The sequence below is a fragment of the Carya illinoinensis genome, chromosome 16 (genome assembly GCF_018687715.1).
Source record: "Carya illinoinensis cultivar Pawnee chromosome 16, C.illinoinensisPawnee_v1, whole genome shotgun sequence".
Taxonomy (NCBI): domain Eukaryota; kingdom Viridiplantae; phylum Streptophyta; class Magnoliopsida; order Fagales; family Juglandaceae; genus Carya; species Carya illinoinensis.
The window spans coordinates 28,208,718-28,227,937 of record NC_056767.1 but is presented as its reverse complement, the minus strand read 5'-3'; the positions used below and the strand labels follow the sequence as shown (position 1 = coordinate 28,227,937).

At 37.0% G+C, this 19,220-nt stretch overlaps 1 protein-coding gene across 1 annotated transcript; it reads left to right on the top strand.

The window, feature by feature from the left end:
• The first annotated feature begins 943 nt into the window (after positions 1-943).
• Positions 944-3,004, top strand: LOC122298436 (cytochrome P450 705A12-like). The gene is given in 3 exon segments (XM_043108167.1): positions 944-1,474; positions 1,477-1,868; positions 2,330-3,004. Coding segments are annotated over 3 exon segments (1,566 nt in total). The 5' UTR covers positions 944-948; the 3' UTR covers positions 2,978-3,004.
• Positions 3,005-19,220: the final 16,216 nt, after the last annotated feature.

Genomic DNA, 19,220 nt, shown 5'->3' with positions numbered 1-19,220 from the left:
GGTTTTGCTGGTAAAGTGGCTATCACCGTCCCCCTCCTGCAACATGGGTTGAGGCTCCCCTTCTACCGCCCTCTTCGTGACATTCTGGATCTCCTTAGCATAACTCCTTCTCAACTACCCCCTTTTGCGTTGAGGGTATATCTCTACGCTTGTATTGTCTTCCGCATGGTTCTGGAATCTCTTGGCCACCCTTACCCTGACCTGACTGGTAGGGAATTTTTGGGCGTTTTATAACGTGAAGGAGGCTGTCGAGGGTAATGTGGTTAGCTTCTGCAATAAGGATAATGGGCAGACGCTAGCCCGGTTTGAGACTCTATTCCAACGCTAAGACGTGGACATCCAAGTTCTTTTTTATCATTGGTCAAGGTTAGCAGTTCCCCGCCTCAGAAGATGTTTTCCTTGATTTTATTTTAGGGCGTATCACATGATTCTTTTCTTCATATCCATCGTTGACCAAACGTATGTATTTTTTTCGGGGTTTTTGGGCATGCATTCAAAGTATAAGAACTTATTATACAACACTTAACCCCATGTGAGCCAGCTTGCTTGATATTGTTTTGTATCTCCCTAGCTAGCTACTATCTACAATATAAAGTTCTTTTGACAAATATAATATAAAATAGATAGCCTGATAGGTACGAATTACAACCCAATATTCTCCTATTTGTCAGAAGAATTTTATATTGTAGATGGTAGCTAGATAGGGACATATGAAGCAATACCAGCTTGTTAACAGTATCCTCTCAAGGTAACTCAAACTATAGTCCATCTTTTTTTGATCTATTTAGATTATTGCTTTCCTTTTTCTATTTCTTTATTATTAATTAAAATAAATGAGGTTGAGTGCAAAGTTCATGTGCTTAGTTGGTGCGTTTCTATAAATTTGTTTCGAACGCGTACGTAGCTGCCGTATCCATTGCTAATTTACAGTACATGCAATTAGCCTGGATGACCATGATCATGAATGACATCCAGCAGCACTACTTCCTCGACTTTCTTCTCTTGTTTCTCTCCGCCATATTCTTGTTCAAATTCATTTTCAACAAGTTAACCAAGCCAAAAGCATCCAATCTCAAGCTCCCTCCGAGCCCCCCGATGATACCCTTCATAGGTCACCTCTACCTCCTTGGGCCATTCTTTCATGAATCATTGCAAAACCTCTCCGCCAAATATGGCCCTATTTTCAATCTCCGCCTTGGTATTTCTCGATGGTGCATGGTTGTCCAATCAGCCTCTGCGGCAAAAGAGATATTCAAAACCCATGATCTCTCTTTTGCGCAACACCCAAACTTAGCTTTCGCCGATGAAACCCCTTACGGAGAATCAGGATTTTTCAGTGCTCCGTATGGTGATTATTGGAAGTTCGTCAAGAAAGTATACGTGAATGAACTGTTCTCAACCCGACAACTTGAACGATCACGGGCGCTCAGGGAGCAAGAACTTGACTGGTTTTTGCATAAAGTGTTTGAGAGTGCTAAGAAGAAAGATGTGTTGATGTGGGTGTTGAGCTTATGAAGCTTACAAATAACATTGTATGCAGGATGGCAATGAGTACAAGGTGTTCAGAGAAAAATGATGACGCTGAGAGGATTAGGGAGTTGGTGAAAGAGACCTTTGAGGTTGGGTCAAAGCTTTTTATTGGGGATGTGCTAGGGCCCCTAAAACGATTGGCTTTCTGGCTTTACGGAAGTCAGGTCCTAGATGTGACTCTGAGGTTTGATGAGCTTTTGGAAAAGATATTAAAGAAGCATGAAGATCAAATTCGGAAGGGAGAGAATGAGGATTTGATGGATGTGTTGTTGAAGGTGTACAGTGATGATAGGGCTGAGTTCAAGATGACCCGAACTCATCTCAAGGCTTTATTAAGCGTAGTATAAAGGTGTACAGTGATGATAGTTGTAAGTTCTTGCATTGTACTTAATTCACTAAAGGCACGTAGTATAATTTTACATATAATATTAAGCGTATTGTGTAGTAGCCTCATTTTATTAGCATTTTTTAAATTTAAAGTTGAATTTCAAATTTTAAAATTTTTTTTAGTCACTTTCCAGTAGTTGACACATCAGCATTATGCAAGTATATATATATGTATATGACATTTTCCATTCACTAATCCTCCCATTTCCTCTTGCATAATGGATAAATTAAGAAAGTGAAATCACATATAAAGTACTAATAAGTTCAGACATTTTTCAAGTGAAAATTCAATTAAGTAAATCTCAATTATTATTAGAAAAAAAAGAAAAGAAAAGTAAATCTCAATTATACAGTATTGATTTAATAACTGCAATGAAATTCACGATGAATTCAAATTCCACCCTATTGACAGGATATTTTCGTGGGAAGCACAGGAACCTCATCGGAGGCCATTGTACGGACATTAGCTGAGCTCATCAATCATCCAAACATATTCAGAAAGCTCAGAGAAGAAATCAAATCGGTTGTGGGCGGTTCTAGATTAGTTCAGGAATCAGACGTGGTAAATCTTCCTTACTTACAAGCAGTTGTGAAAGAAACACTAAGACTATATCCACCATTACCTGTGACAACAAGAGAATGCCGCCAAGCTTGTAAAATAGAAGGCTTTGACGTGCCCCAGAATACTATGGTGGCAATCAATCTGTATGCTATAATGAGAGATCCAGAGTTATGGGACAATCCAAACGAGTTCTGGCCAGAAAGGTTATTGGCTTTCTCTAAAGAACATGATCAAGATGGGAGTGTTGGAGAAAATTCAAAATTTCTTACTTTTGGAGGGGGAAGGAGAGCTTGTCCTGGTGCAAAGATAGGGTTGATCATGATGCATACTGCAGTGGCAGCCATGGTTCAATGCGATTGGAAGGTTGAAGGAGATCATGAAAACAAGGTGAAGGTAAATATGGAAGTTGGAAAGGGAGTTTTTATGCACTTGGCTCATCCACTCAAATGTCTTCCCGTGATTTGCTTCAACCCATTTGCTTCTTCGATCAATATATAGATCTGGAAGATCATGCATGTATGCTCTCTCACCATTCTACACTACTGAGCATCAGCAGGCCAAATTAACAATGTTGAAGTGAAATAAGGCTTGCAGTTACCATATTGGGATTAATGTCCTAGTGATCTGATTTGAGTGATCATATCTAATAATGATGTTTCATACGCCAAAAGATCTAGCGATCTTGTGGGGTTTTTTTGTTTTTTGTTTTTAAATATATTCGGCTAGCTAGATAATAAATAATATTTACTAGCTTTTTAATTTCAAATTGCACATAATTAATGTTTTGTTATATTCGATCTGTCATTGAATTAATTTTCATAACCTATATATAGATTGATTCACCTTTCATATATAAAGAAAAGAGAGAACAAGGGAATCAGGCACTACAAGAAAATTAATTTTTATAGATAAAATTTGTTAGGGATGAAATAAATTTCATCCTAAAAATACTTTTTTTAGATGAAAATTAAATTTCATCTCAAAACATGGAAACTTTTTTTATATAGAGAAATATTTGTTCGAACTAAATTTTTATCTTTAAAAAGAAAAACCGTTCGAACAGTTTAAAATACGTTAGAACAGTATTTTACTGGCCGTTCAAATAGGTACTTCACTGTTTGAATAATAATCGTGGTAGCAAAGTATGTACAATTGTGCCGTGAAATGTAAAAAAGCATACGAACGAGAAATTTAAACATTCAAACTACAGTTTTGGAGGGAATGTATTAATAAATCTCATGGAAAAATTGCTATAACGTTCGAACTAACACATACAAGTTCGAACGGTACTCAGACTCCCGTTCGAATGATAACATAACCGTTTGAACGCATTTTTTGGGTAGGAAGTTAAAAATAAATCTTGCGGGGATTGTTACTAGATAGTTCAAATGGTCTGTTTATGTTCGAACGTATTTATAAACCGTTCGAACAATTATAATGAATGTTCGAACGATGCACTGAAACATTTTAAAAATAAATATTATTTGAATTTATTTATTAATTATCATTTTCAAAGGATAAAATATCTACCTATACGGCTTTATTATTATATATGTTAAATAAAAATATATTGTATTTCTAGGAATTTTATATAATTGATTTAAAACTTAATTAATAACTTTTCTATGCTAAATAAAAGCTTGCAATTTAAAAAACATTACCTTCTACGGAGTGTCATTTTTTATATTATCATAAACTGGTAAAATATAAAAAAGAAGAAAAGAAATATTAACAAATAAAAAAAAAATATTAATTAAATCTACGACATGTTAATTACAAAATAAAAAGTCAAATAAAAAATAAAACTACTATGTCATATTATCCAAGTCCTCCTGGATGACAGAAGGCGTCCCTCAAGTTTTTGCAATCGAATCATGATAGACACAGTGATCCTCTCCATCTCCTGGATCAAAAGTGCGTGATGCTCATCAAGGAGGGATTGAATCTCTATGATAATAGCTCATGCAGCCTGTCTATCACCAGCGACATCAGCAGAAGTTGGATCACGCTCCGTGCCAAGATCCTGTGCCACTGGAACATTAATGCATGCTCTCCGCAAGTGGTCTTCGCTCTTGCTGAAGTGATATTGTTGAGGAGTCTGATTTGTGGTTGCCTTCGCTCTGTCATCAGCACATAAACCCCCAATTGGACTAGGAGGTTAGAGATTATCGAGTATACGGTAGACTATCTCCACTCAGATACCGTGACTTAGATCGGATGTGGAGTAGGAAGTACAAAGGCAGATAAACCAAATCGCCTTGTACTATTCGTAACATAAATCAAGCCAATTCGATGCCGAAATCAGTTTTATGTTTCCTCGGATCAATATTATGCAACACAATCAAATTCAACATGTGAAAAAAATGCAATACAATCAACCTATTTGATTACTTTGATGCCATCATATGGAGGAGCCGACCCATCATGCATCAACAGACGAATCACGTCGTTTGTGGCACCCTCGTCTGTTGGTGCCTCATCCTCCATGACATCATCACCATATGTCCTTGCTGCCGGTTGTTGTGCAAGGTATGCACCATTATCCTGTGGGATCCCAAGAAAACTAGCAATTATGTTTGCTTATGAAAGTAACGGTCACTCCTCGAATAGTGAACGAGAAGGACTCTGTGTTCGCCTCCATCTGACCCATTGCCTTGTAAAGCTTAGTGACCATGTTTGGATAGGCCACACCCCTTGTGACGCCCCCAAATCCCCACGCCCGAACACGGGGAAATCGAGACATCCGGATGGTGACAACCCGGGTCACCATCCCATCGACGGGTGCCAAGTGTGTGCAAAGGCAACAAATGTGCAAAAGGAAACGCAGCGGATAACGAAAGTCATATAACTAAGTACTAGAATTTTTTTCTTAATGTAATACAAGCTGTTTAAAACATACGTAAATAAAATATTACAAAAACCCAAATACAGTTTTAAACAAATATAAAACATATCATCAGCAACCCGGCGGAGCCGCATCCTCTGGCTCAGCCTCCTCCTCCTCATCCTCATCACCTGCACCAAAGCTACGGAACCACAAATGGTTCCGCAGGTAAGTAAACCCAAACGCTACCAGATAAAAACACATAGGATTCAAACAATATGCATGAAACATGCCCAATGCACAAAGCCCATAAAACATAATTTTTTTCCACACACGCCAAAAATCCCATTTGGCCCAAAAACATATCCTTTCCGAAAAACACGCCAAAAGTCACATTTGGCCGCCAAAAGTCCATTTGGCCCAATATCTCGCCAGAAGTCCATCCGGCCCAATATCTCGCCAGAAGTCCATCTGGCCCACGCCAAAAGTCCCATTTGGCCTCACAAACCATTATCCAATTTTAACCGTATACACCATGACCTCCCCTAGGAGTCATCCGCATGCCCTGGCTCCAGTGTCACACCGTAGAGTACCACCACGCATGTGACACCTAACGAGCGATGCCCAGTTCTGCGCCCCGTGCGTTCGTAGCCAAGCATCCTCTAGCCCTCGCCAGCGAAGGGCCACGGAGTCGGTGAGTAGGGCGATACCCGGTTCCGCGCCCGGCGCGTTCGTAGCCAAGCATCCCCTAGCCCCGCTCCTGTCATCGCTCTCGACAACTCAGGGGACATCACTCAGTTTATTCCGCTCCCGAGTGACCAGAGGAGCTCCACCGAGATAATAACCCATCCCGGCTTGGGCTCGTGATACACACGCACCCGCAATACACTTACGCCAATACACAGGCTTTTCACATAAATCCACAAACACACGTGCATGCACCATGTAATGCCATAACAATGCATAATAAAATAATCCAACAATCATAAATCAAATAAACAGGCAACTCCGTCCTCCATCCATCCGACCCCCGAAACTCCTCGGACTCAGTCCGGAATCAACAACCAACAACAGTAAATAATTGAATGAGCAATATATATTAAAATCTAAAAATAGGGTTTGGAAAATACTTACAGCGCTATAAGGAAATTTTAGAAAATAAGCGGCGTTGCAAACGGCGGAGGAAAAGCAACGTAACAGTGTAATTTACACTGTTGCCGTGGGTAATAAATTACCCACTTTCGAACGAGGACAAACCAAAGCTCGGGATTGATAGGGAAGGGTCTTGAGATATTTATGAAGCTAAAGGAAACGAGTTTTGGTCGTGGGTGGTGGTGGAAACGGCGGTCGAAGGCCAAAAAGGGGCTGAACGGAGATGAGCTCGTGGGAGCTACTCCGGCAACGGATCGGGGCCGAAATTAGGTGGGTTAGGTCGGCAAGAGGTAGGGGAAGAAGCTGTGAAGAGATGGTGGCCGGAGGTGGTGCGACGGCGCCGGAATCGGTGAAAAACCGTGTGGCTTCAAAGGGCTTTTCCGGCCAAACGGTCGGCCGGATGGGGGAGATATTTGGTGGGAAGGTGCGCCGGAGAGAGGGGGTTCGAACGAGACCTGCGGCGAGCCAAACGGTGGCCGGACGGGGGCGGTCTGGGCTGAAGAAGATTCCGGCGACAGGGGCAAAAACAGAGCAGGTGCAGCAACTTCCGGCGGCTCTCGAAAGCTAACGGCTGGTCCAATGGCTCTGAAAATTGGTGAGGATGATCTATGGTGGAAGGGGAAGAGAATGGTGGTGACGGTGCATCAAACGGTGGCCAGACGGCGGAGAACCGGCCGGTCAAAGGGGCAGCGACGGGATGGATAAATGAGAGAAAAACGCACGGGGGGGGAGGGGTCGACGCACGGGAAGAAAAGCAAGAGAAGAAAAAGAAAAAAGAAAAAAAAGAAAGAAGAAGAAAAAGGAAAGAGAAAAAGGAAAAAGGAAAAAGATGTGAAAAGAAATGAGGTCCAATCCTCACTCCGGGAAAACAAAACAAACCGCCGAAAAGAGATTAAAAACCACAAAACAACTAAAAGAAATAAAACACAACATCAAGTAAATTAAAAACCAATTTTAAAACGCATGTAAATTAAAATAATAAACTAATATATTAATTAAAATAAAAACAACCATTTCAGCGAAAATACACTCAAAAGCGGGTCGTCACACCCCTCTATTGACAATTCGGGCCCCATCTTCTATCGTTGATAATGGAAAATCGGCTCCAAACATTCCACATAAAATCGCAGAAGTCTTCTATTCTGATCTTCCGCTCGACCAATATCGACCTCCTCACCTCACTAGCTTCACTGCTAATTTGGCCTGCTCTCCCACGTTTTCTGATCCACTGGATGCCATTAGTTTACTATTCATAAAACAAATACATAACAAACATAAATAAAAAAAAATTCTGAAAAAGTAGTGGTTCTACCAATCACTACACCTAGAGGGGGGAGAATAGGTGTAATCCAATTTTATGGTATTTTCAAAACTAGTCAAACAAACAGTTAATAAAGGAATCAAATAACACAAATAATCAACACATTGATTTTCATTATAGAGTGGAAACTCATTTGAAGAACATCTTCAAAATCTAAAATCACTCCAGGTATAAGACACCAACTCAAATCCACTATAGAAAATAAGTTTATTACAACCAATTTAGAGACACTCACAAAACCTTTGTAGTAGCTAAACTTGGCTTGCAACACCACAAGTGACCCACTCGATCTCTACACACATGTAGTATCAGAACTCCGACCTTTTTATAGCTTTCCACAAGAACCTCTCGATCTCTGCATCAACAGCAGCTCCAGACTCTTTCGGCCAATGAATATGTCCACTTCAATGGACTCATGTAAAGGTTGATTTTGAGTGTAGTGTGGTGGAGAGAATCAACCAAGTGGAGGAGAGGTTGCTCTAAAAAGTTCTTAGAAGCTCTTAGGGTTTTTACTCTAATTCTCCACACCAAAGAACATAAGTGATATGTTCTATTTATAATCCCAAGTGAGAGAGGCACTCAAAACCCTAAATCTTAAGTGATCTGGAACATTAGCTCAAGCGAAGTGTCAAGTGAGAGTCGAGCGCACGCTATCTTTTAGAAGTCGCTCGAGCTCCATGTCGAGCGCACATCGAGCGACCTACTCTGGATGGGACTCGCTTGAGCACCATGTCGAGCGTAGATCTAGTGACCCATTCTGGATGGGCTCGCTTGAGCCCCACGTCAAGCGCCAATCGAGCGACCCTATCTGTATGGGTCTCGCTCGAGCACTAGTATAGCAAACTCTCTATTTTGAGCTCTGCTTGACCCATGATGAGCACACTTCAATCCTTTTCATAGTACACCACTTCAACACTTGTTACAACACTATTTTTTACAGGTTTTCACAAGATTATGCCAATCAACTCATTTTTCCCTCAACAAATTCAAATATATATAATCATATTACTGTGATGTTCGAACATATAATATTTTAGTTCGGACGGTAATGTACCTTGTTTGAATAGAAACATATACGTTCGAATAATATATAAGCATTTGAACAAAATTATTACCTATTCAAACAATCAATACTTATTCGAATGGTACAATATGTAGTTTGAATAAGTAGTTTCATTTGAATGGAAATTTATGCCTATTCGAACTAAATTGTTTAACTTTTAGCATTCGAACATGTAAGTTATTGTTCGAATGCTTAAATATCTGATTGGCTAATTAGCATTTGAATGGGTATGAATCTATTTGAATGCTAACAACCATGAAATCCATGGTTGAGTTGACTCGGTACCAAACAACTAAACCAAGGATTCAGTAGTAATCCTTAGTTTTACTCGGTCCAAATTAACAAGTTAGGCTTCACTCCATCATTTATACGGCCAAAATCCATGTGTGGCGGCTAGAAAACACCAAAAAGATGTCGGATTGGATTTAACCCCCTTTTCCCTCTTCAACCAACGTTTTCATCTATATAAATCAACTGTATGATGCATGGAAGGGGCATACCTCTTAGACAGTGTCGATTGGTTGTTCTACGACGACATTGGAAGCAATAGCGACGGAGATGGGCTTTGGACTGGAGATGTTTTTGTGCAAGTGTTGTTTGACATTAGAACTGGGTATGTTTGTATTGAAAAATTTCGTTTAAACATATAGTTTGTCTGTTCAAACACCTTTTGCATTAAATTATTTGTTTGAATAGACTTTATTACGTTTAAACGTATGATTTATTTGATCGAACTATTTATACCCTATTCAAACAGGGTAAATACATGAAATATTGTAAAGTATATAAGTACATTATAATATATATAAGTACATTATGTCAATATCTGGGACGAGGGATAGAGAATGAACATCTACATAATCATCTGAGGGAAATGAAAACTTTGGAAGACTATGGGAGGATGCACAACAAGAACTATACGCGGGGCGCACCCGTCATAGCAAGTTATCATTCATGGTGAGGCTACTCCATATTAATTCCTATTTGTTATATTTCTGCAAAGGGCATCGACATGCTGCTAGAATTATTTAAAAAGGCTCTCCCAGATGATAACATAGTATCTCATAATTTTTATGAAGCGAAGAAATTGAAGCGATGACTAGAATTTGATTATAATCTCATCCACATATGTAAGAATGATTGTGTTCTCTTCTAGAAGCAATATGCAAAATTTGATTCATGTCCAATGTGTCATGAGTCAAAATGGACATTAGATAAGCATAATGTATCCCATAAAGTCTTAAGACATTTTCTATTGATTCCTCGACTTCAAAGATTATTTACTTCCCAGATGCCTGCAAAAGATATGACTTGGCATCACACAGAAATGGTTCAAAATGATCAATTCCTCTCACATCCGGTAGATTCCTTACAATGAAAGAAATTTGATGACTAGTATCCATGGTTTGTCGAATAACCTTGCAATGTACGCCTGGGTTTAGCAATTTATGGTTAATAAGCATAGTTTTCCCCATCGAAGTATGGTGGAATGTATAATGACGTCGACATGATCTATAAGGACACGGATCACACTCAAATGAGTGAATCACGCTTTGATGCCAATTGCAATTCTCCAAGTACCCATGTAAACCACGAAATTGTCTACCAATTTCCTTGAACAAATTGGTTAGATCTCAATTATCAAGATTATAAAACAAATCAAATACTTTAAAATAAATAATCAACTTTGTAAGACACAATGATTGGTTACGAAGGGAAACCCTTTAAAGAATTCTTTAAAGGTAAAACCCTATGGGGCAGCCAAATCTAGAAAAATCAATCTTATTATTTGAAGAATAATTATAAACAATCATCAATTACAAAACCTTTGCAATTCGACTCTCTTACTTGTCTAGACAAACGACCCGTTTGTCTTTTACCTCAATAACAGTCAGAACCTCTGGCGATTTTCAAATGTTGACTTTCCTTCTGGAACTCCAAAGGCTAAAATCTAATCAATGTTACTTTACACTCAAAGTACGATCATACTCAAGAAGAGATGAAAAACTCAATAAAAATTCTCAAGTGAATTTCTCTCATAAATGCTCAGAATATACTCTCTAGAATTCGTGGCTCAAACTCCTTCCTGAGATACAAAATCGAATCCCTTTAAATAGAAAGTCTTGAAAGATTTCCACTCACACTAGGACTCTACTGATGGTTAGCAACAGTCGCGAAGACGTGTTCTGATGGATTGCTAACATTTCACGATAACATTCTTCTTTATTAACTAATCTCTATCAGCTTTCTTCTAGATATATACAAATCTATCAAGACTCGATTTTAACCTCAATGACTTATCTAAACAATACCTAAGACTTCTAGATAGACTCAACATTATTTAGAGATAAATTAATAATTATTTTACATTCATCCAACAATTTCAAATATAATGATAAGATAAGTCTTATCATATAGTCATCTAATCCTAATCAATTTTTACCTCTATAAGAGGTCTTGGATCCCCATGCATATATATATATATATATATATATGTACGAAATGAAAACTATTGTCTTAATTTGCTTTTGGTTTTGTATTTTAATATCATCCGAGAGTTGACCCGAATAATTCACTCATAGTCCATAGAAAGTGGAGAGATTATCCCACATGGGTTATTATATGTAAGTCCTAAACATGCGATACACGAGCAATCAAAAATATACTTATATTATAAATATATATATATATATATATATATGTATGTATGTATGTATGTATACACGAGAAACAGCTGGAACAAGCTAGATATAGGTGCCCCTCAACAACGAAAGGCTATGTAACATGGACTTGAGTACGCATTAATTAAGCACATACTTTGGGTCATACTTTCCAATATAGCCAATAAAATAATGAGATAATTTCCAATATACTTTGGGCCCTACATATATATATGTGTACCTGTGAGCTAGACAGATAAGCATCAGGACATGAAGATGTCACAAGTTGACAACGATTATCTTTGTTAGCTTTTGGTTTTATATTTTAATTGGCAATTTTTTTTTTCTAATTTCCTCACTCTCTCTAACCACATTGGGAAATTTGATTTATATGACAAAATCTAATTTTAAAATTTAAATTTTAAAAGTTAAATTTTAAATTAAATTATGTCACATGAATGATATGGTGTAAAAAATGCTTTCAAATAGAATTTTTCATAACTATAAAAAAAAGAAACAAGCTATACACGAGCAATCAAAAATAAAATTGAAAAGAGTACGCGTTAACGTGACACGTACATGAGTGCGCGTTAACATACTTCACCTATATATATATATATATATTTATTTATACACATAGAAGGATATGGTTTTAATATAGTGGAATTCGTGTAGTCCATGTGAGTCTCTAAACACAAGTGCATCGAGCTAATTCCACATTTTTATCTCTTCAATTTTACCTAGTGTACGATATCTCTTCAATAAATATGGCCAAACATTGTTTATTTCAACTAGTTATATATAAAACACTCACACTCAGATAAAGAATATCATACATGAATCATGGCGGTAAAGCCTTTATAAAATCAAGCCATCCATTCCATGTATCACATGTACAATACCCCTTAAATAAGTACCTTATAAGCAAATAACTTTATGAATGAACTTCCAATAAGTCATTTGGGACCTAATTTACATTATCCCCATGGATTAAAATAATATGCACAAAACAACTTTATTCTCCAAAATAAATATTGCATGTTCATAGACCAAATAAAGAGAAACTAAACATAACATAAGTTGACAAGTCCCATATTATCAACATGACCTTTGAATTGCAGTACCGGTAAGCCTTTGGTACTCATGGGATCTGCAATTATCAACTCTGTACTTATGTGCTCAATAAACATCTCATTCCTCTTAATGCTCTCTCTCTAACACTACGGTACTTGATGTCGATATGCTTACTTCTGCTACTGCTTTTATTCTTCTTGAAGAAGAAAACTACAGCAATACTATTACAGAAGATCTTTAGTGGCCTCTCTACTAAATCAACATTCTTAAGATCAATGAGGAAATTCCTCAACCATAATGCCTATGTAGTAGCTTCATAGCATGTTACGAACTATGCCTCTATAGCAGACGTAGCAACAATAGTTTGCTTATAATTCCTCTAGGATATAGCACTCCCAACAAGTAGAAAAATATATCTTGAAGTAGATTTTCTAGTGTCTACACATTTAACAAAATTCGAGTCTAAATAACCAACCATCTCTAATCGATCGGTGTGTCTGTAGGTCAATCTGGTTCCTTGTAAATACTGTAGAACTTTCTTTGTAGCTTTCCAATGACCCAATCCTGGGTTATTTTGATATTAACCCAAAAATCCCTTTGTGAAGCCAATGTTAGGTCTAGTGCAGACTTGTGCATACATTAGGCTTCAATGCATTTTAGGGGTGTTGGATTTTACTGCAGATGTATATGGTATCCCTTTTATCTGCTCCTTCTCCAATGCATTTTGAGGGCATTGGATTTCACTAAATGCATCCCCTTTGACAATAGGTGCCACCGAAGCCTTACAACTCTTCATGTTGAATCCTTCCAAAACCCTTTCAATGTAAGCCCTTTGAGACAGTCCTAAAATTCTTTGTTCCATCTCTGTGAATCTCTATGCCAATGACATAAGAGGTTTCACCTAAATCCTTCATTTAAAGGTTTTGAGAAAGAAATTGCTTGGTGTTGTAAAGCAAGTCTAAATCATTGCTTACAAGCAAAATATCATCTACATATAGGACTAAGAAAATGAATTAGTTCCACTGATGTTAAGGTATATGCATTGATCAACAAAGTTCTCAATAAATCCAAATGAATTAATAGCCTTGTGAAACTTTATATACCACTAACAGGAGGCATGTTTAAGTTCATATATCGATTTCTTTAATTTTCAAACTCTCTGACTATTTTTTATAAAACCTTCAGGTTGTAATTACATACATACATACTCTTCAAGATCCACATTTAAAAATGTCGTTTTCACATCTATATGATATAACTCTAGATCAAAATGAGCTACTAATACCATGACTATTCTGAATGAATCCTACTTAGAAACTGGAGAAAATGTTTCATGGTAGTCAATGCCTTCCTTTTGAGTAAATCCTTTAACTACAAGTCTGGTTTTATGTCATCCAACAATACAAGAAGCATCCCTTTTAGTTTTATAAACTCATTTGTAGTCAATGGCTACTGCTCCATTATGTAAGTCAACGAGATCCCAGACTTGATTTTTAGCCAATTCAATCTCATCTTTCATTGCATCATACCAAGATATGGAATTATCTCCACTCATGGCCTCTGAAAACGAGCTTGGATCTTCCTTAGGTCCACATCAAAGTTAGATTATTGAACGTAAACCATATAGTCATTAAACATTATTGGTCTTTTTACTCTTGAGGATCTCGTTAATACTACCTCCTCTATAGTTTGTAAACTAGGAGTAGGTACTGCTTAAGCCTGTTCTTCATGAGGTTCTTGAAATGATTGTTGTTCGGAGTAATCATCTTGATCTTTTCTTAGTATAACCATACATCCTTCATATGAGAGAGTTTTAGTCTGCTCTTATGCTTCCTCAAATTGTAACTTATGAGGATAAGCACTCTCACTAGGTTCAGCATCCTCAAGAAATTTGGCATTTCTGCTCTCAATAATTCTAGGACTATGTGAAAGACAATAAAACTTGATACCCTTGGAGTTTACTGGATAGCCAATGAAAAAACCACTTATTATTCTTGGGTCCAATTTCTTTAGCAGACAATTATTACACGTGTGAATAATTCTGGCATATTTTTTTGGTACGTTTACCTATTTGCTAAGTGTTTGTAGAAATATTCCAATGTGTTCAAGGCTATACTTGTATCTGGGAATCCTGTGTGTGGCATGTCAGGATTAGGTCCTATATATAGGTTAGAAGCTTTGTCATAAAAATGCCAAAGGGGGAGATTATTGCTGTAAAAATGAGTTGGTTGACATATTCTTGTAAAAACCTTTGTAAAATTGTGTTGTGACAAGTGTTGAAACAGGGTGACATGAAATGTTTGAAGTGTGCTCAACAAGGCTCGAGTAGAACTAATACATAGAGTTCACTCGACTTGCGCTCAACATAGTGCTTGAGCTAAACTCAATTAAAGAGTTCACTCGACTGGTGCTCGACACAGTGCTCGAGCATAACTCATATAGAGAGTTCACTCGACAAGCACTCGACATAGCGCTTGAGCAGAACTCATACAAAGAGTTTGCTCTACTTGCGCTGGACATAACGCTCAAGCGGCAACCCAGATAGAGAGTTTGCTCAAGCCTTGCTCAATGTATCACTCAAGCTGATTATGAAGTACAACATGCGCTCGACTCATGCTTGACACCTTGCTTGAGCCAATGTTCAAACAACTTACTTTTTCTAATGTTTTAGAGCCATGTTTCTTGGGACATATAAAATGAACTTTTTGTTATGCTCTTGGAGTGGAGAAATAGAGCAAAAACTTGAGTTGCTTCCTAGAGCTTTTGAAAGAAACATCTCCCCCACATAGTTGAATCTTTTTTGGAAAAACATACCTCCACCACACCACATTCAAGATCAAACATTATTTGAGTCCATAGGAGTGGACGTGTTCATTGGCCGGGAAGAGTTCCAGAGCTGCTGTTGATGCAGAGATCGAGAGCTTCTCGTAGGAAACTATACAAAGGTCAGAGTTCCAGCACTACGTGTATGTAGAGATCGAGTAGGTCACTTAGGGTGTTGCAAGCCAAGTTTAGCTATTGCAAAGGTTTTGTGAGTATCTCTAAATTGGTTGTAACAAACTTATGTTCTATAGTGGATTTTAGGAGGTGACTTACACTCAGAGTGGTTTTAGATTTTGAAGATATTCTTCAAATGAGATTCCACTTTGTAACCAAAATCACTGTGCTGATTATTTGTGTGCTATGCTTCCTTGATTGACTTTTATATAGGTCTTTATTTTTATTAAACTACAAATTTTGAAATACACCTATTCACCCCCCCTCTACGTGTTTTGTTGGGTAGAACCACTACTTCTTCAACATCTTAATTATATACTATTCTGAAAGCTGAAAAATAATACATGATGGCAAACTATATACGGTATGTAATTATAAAGAGAAGATCAAACATGCGTCACACACAAAAAAAATATAATAAAAACCATAAAAGACAACTTGCCCATATTGTGAGATCACACGTACTTTACATGTTGTTTCTTTAAAAAAAAAAATCGAAAAATTAACTTTAAACTGTATACAGACTAGAAATTAGAGATATTTTTGTATATTAGATCGGTTACCAATATCACTGCCATGCATGATTTGTATCCTTGAATGACTGATCATCATGAGGGTTCTAAAAGGTCTAGATTAAGAAAGATGAAATCACTTATATATAGAGTATTAATAAGTTCAGACGTACATTTCTTAAGTAAAAATCCACAGGGGATATACAAAAGCCCCTAGATACAAGCTAAGAGCTGTGAAAAGTAGCCTAGAGATAATTGAAAGAAGTGTCATTAAGTACAATAGAGGAAGCCCAAAGAAGTAAAGTATGATGAAACAAAATCCCTAAACCCTTCCGTTGAGCATTCCTTCTCTTAAAAAAAAAAAAACGACGACTATTCCTTTCGTTCTAAGTGCACCACATTAAACAATATTTATTTAATAACTGCAATGCGTGTGTGTGGGGGTGTATATATAATTCTCTACTAATTTTAGCATACATGCAATTCAAAATTTTATTTGCAATGAAACGTTGACATTCATGATGAATTTAAATACCACCCAATATATTGCCAAGATATTTTCATGCGAAGCACATGAATATATGGCCTCAACAGAGGCTATTGTATGGACATTAGCTGAGCTCATCAATCATCCAAACGTAGTGATGATCAACAAGCTCAATGAAGAAATCAAATCGGTTATAGGTAGTACTAGTTCTAGTTCTAGACTAGTTCAGGAATCAGACATGGCAAATCTTCCTTACTTCCAAGCAGTTGTGAAGAAACACTAAGGTTGTGTTTGAATAGTGATGTGATTTTAGATATTATATGAATAATAATGAAAAACTAATGATAAGATATTAAATAGTAGTAGTGCAAAATAGTCAAACGTAGGTAAAAAGTAATGATAAAATAATAAATAGTAATAGAAGGTTTTGACGTGTCTTAGAATACTATGGTGTCAATCAATTTGTATGCTATAATGAGAGCTCCATAGCTATGGGACAATTCAAACGAGTTTTGGCCATAAAGGTTCTTGGTTTCCTCTAAAGAACATGATCAAGATGGGAGTGTTGGAGAAAATTCAAATTTTCTTACTTTTGGAGGGGGAAGGAGAGCTTATCCTGATGGAAAGTTGGGGTTGATCATGATGCATACTGCAATGGTAGCCATGGTTCAATGCTTTGATTGCAAGGTTAATGGAGATGAAAACAAGGTGATCAAGGTATATATGGAAGTTGGAAAGGGAGTTTTTATAAACTTAACCCATCCACTCAAATGCCTTCCCGTGATTTGCTTCAATATAATCTCAGCCTACACTTTAAGGAAGATCATTCAAGTATGCATGTATGGCCATATTACAATCCCTTTGTACCATGGAGCTTTTAGTTGCAAGCCAAATTAATGTTGATCATGTGATATATGGATTTGTAGTTACTATTAGGATTAATGTCCTAATAGTAACTACAAAGGAGTTGGAGTAAGATGTGTTAGTAGAAAACTTATAGAGGGATGGTTTTGGTTTTAAAGATAGCTTCAATCTTGCTTTATTAACAAAGTAAGGATGGAGATTATTTCAAGATGACAGCTCTATATTGCATAAGTTACTAAAGGCTAAATATTTTCCTCAAACCAGTTTCATGTAAGCAGGGTTGGGCAAATGTCCATCCTACACTTGGATGGGGTAATAGGTTAAGAGAGATATGCTAATATATGGTAGGACCAGTGGATCCCAGGGCATATATCGGAAGGAGTGATGGCAAGGGATGTCACTTGATCTGATCGTATTGAGTCTTTATTTGTTTCCAATGAAGAAGTAAGGGATATCCATAAGCTAAGATTTCTCTTCAATCCAAATGTAGTCTCAGATGTTCTTAAAATTCCTTTATGTTTTGATAATGTAAAGGATAGGAGGGTGTGGGCTTATGAAAGAAATAGAATGTTCAGTGTAAGAAGCTATTACAGATTTATCTATAATCAGATTGGTTATAAGTATGCCGAATCATCCAATGTGCAGGACCAACAAGTGTTGTGCAAGCTTTTGTGGAAAATGAAAGTGCCAAACAAGATTAAATTTTTTGCATGGCGTGCATGCAAAGATGGTTTGCCTACTGCAGCAAATCTCATGAAGAGACATGTGTTGATTGACGATACCTATAGAATTTGCTTAGTAGCAAAGGAAGATATCACTCATGTCGTGGTAAATTGTAATGCTATTCAAGGTATGTGGAGATCTTATTTATGTGAATTAAGCTTGATCCTAGTGTGCCTTTGTTTGAGATGGCCTTGCAAATCTGTAAAAGAAATATGCATGATAGATTGACTATTTTCTTTACCTTGGCCTGGAGTTTTTGGTTTACAAGAAACAAATATGTGTATGATAAAGAGCTACTTAGTCCTAAAGCTGTATCTAAGAATGCCTTTGTGATGTTGAGAAGTCATAGCCAAGTTAGGCAGAAGACAAGGGTCCAACTTATGAAACATTATAAGTGGCAAACTCCTCAAAATGACTGGCTAAAACTAAATGTTGATGCTGCCATTTTTCCTAAATGGTATAAGGCAAGTATTGGGGCAGTGTTGAGGGATGATTCAGGTAAGGTTCTTATGGCGGTGATAAAGCTAAGTTTCAAATGGAATATTCGGAAGGTTTAGAGCTGCTTGCCATCTTCAGAGATTTGCAACAATGTGCTACTATGGGTGTTTCAAAGCTGATTGTGGAAAGTGACAGTTTGCTGCGTATTGAAGCTCTTAATGATGATAGCATGAATACCTCTTTGTTAGGGTGTTATATCATGAGATAAAAAGCTTCTCACATGTTTTGATCATTGTCTGTTCTCACATGTTTATAGGGAGGGTAATATGGTAGCTTATAATTTGGCTAGGAATACTTTCAAGGTTGAAAGTATTGATGCTTGGTGGGATTGTATTCTAGACTATATTTTTCAAGTTTTATGATTTGATAATTGTCTGTAATCTCTTTCCGTTGATTAATGATATTATCATTTTTATAAGAAAAAATTATTAATATCCTAATAATCTAATTTGAGTGATATATATCTCATAATGATGTTTTATTTGATAGAGTTGTTTTGAGAATTATACAAAAAATGTGCATTCCCATTAATTTAGTTTATAATTTCTATTATAAAGAAGATAGAA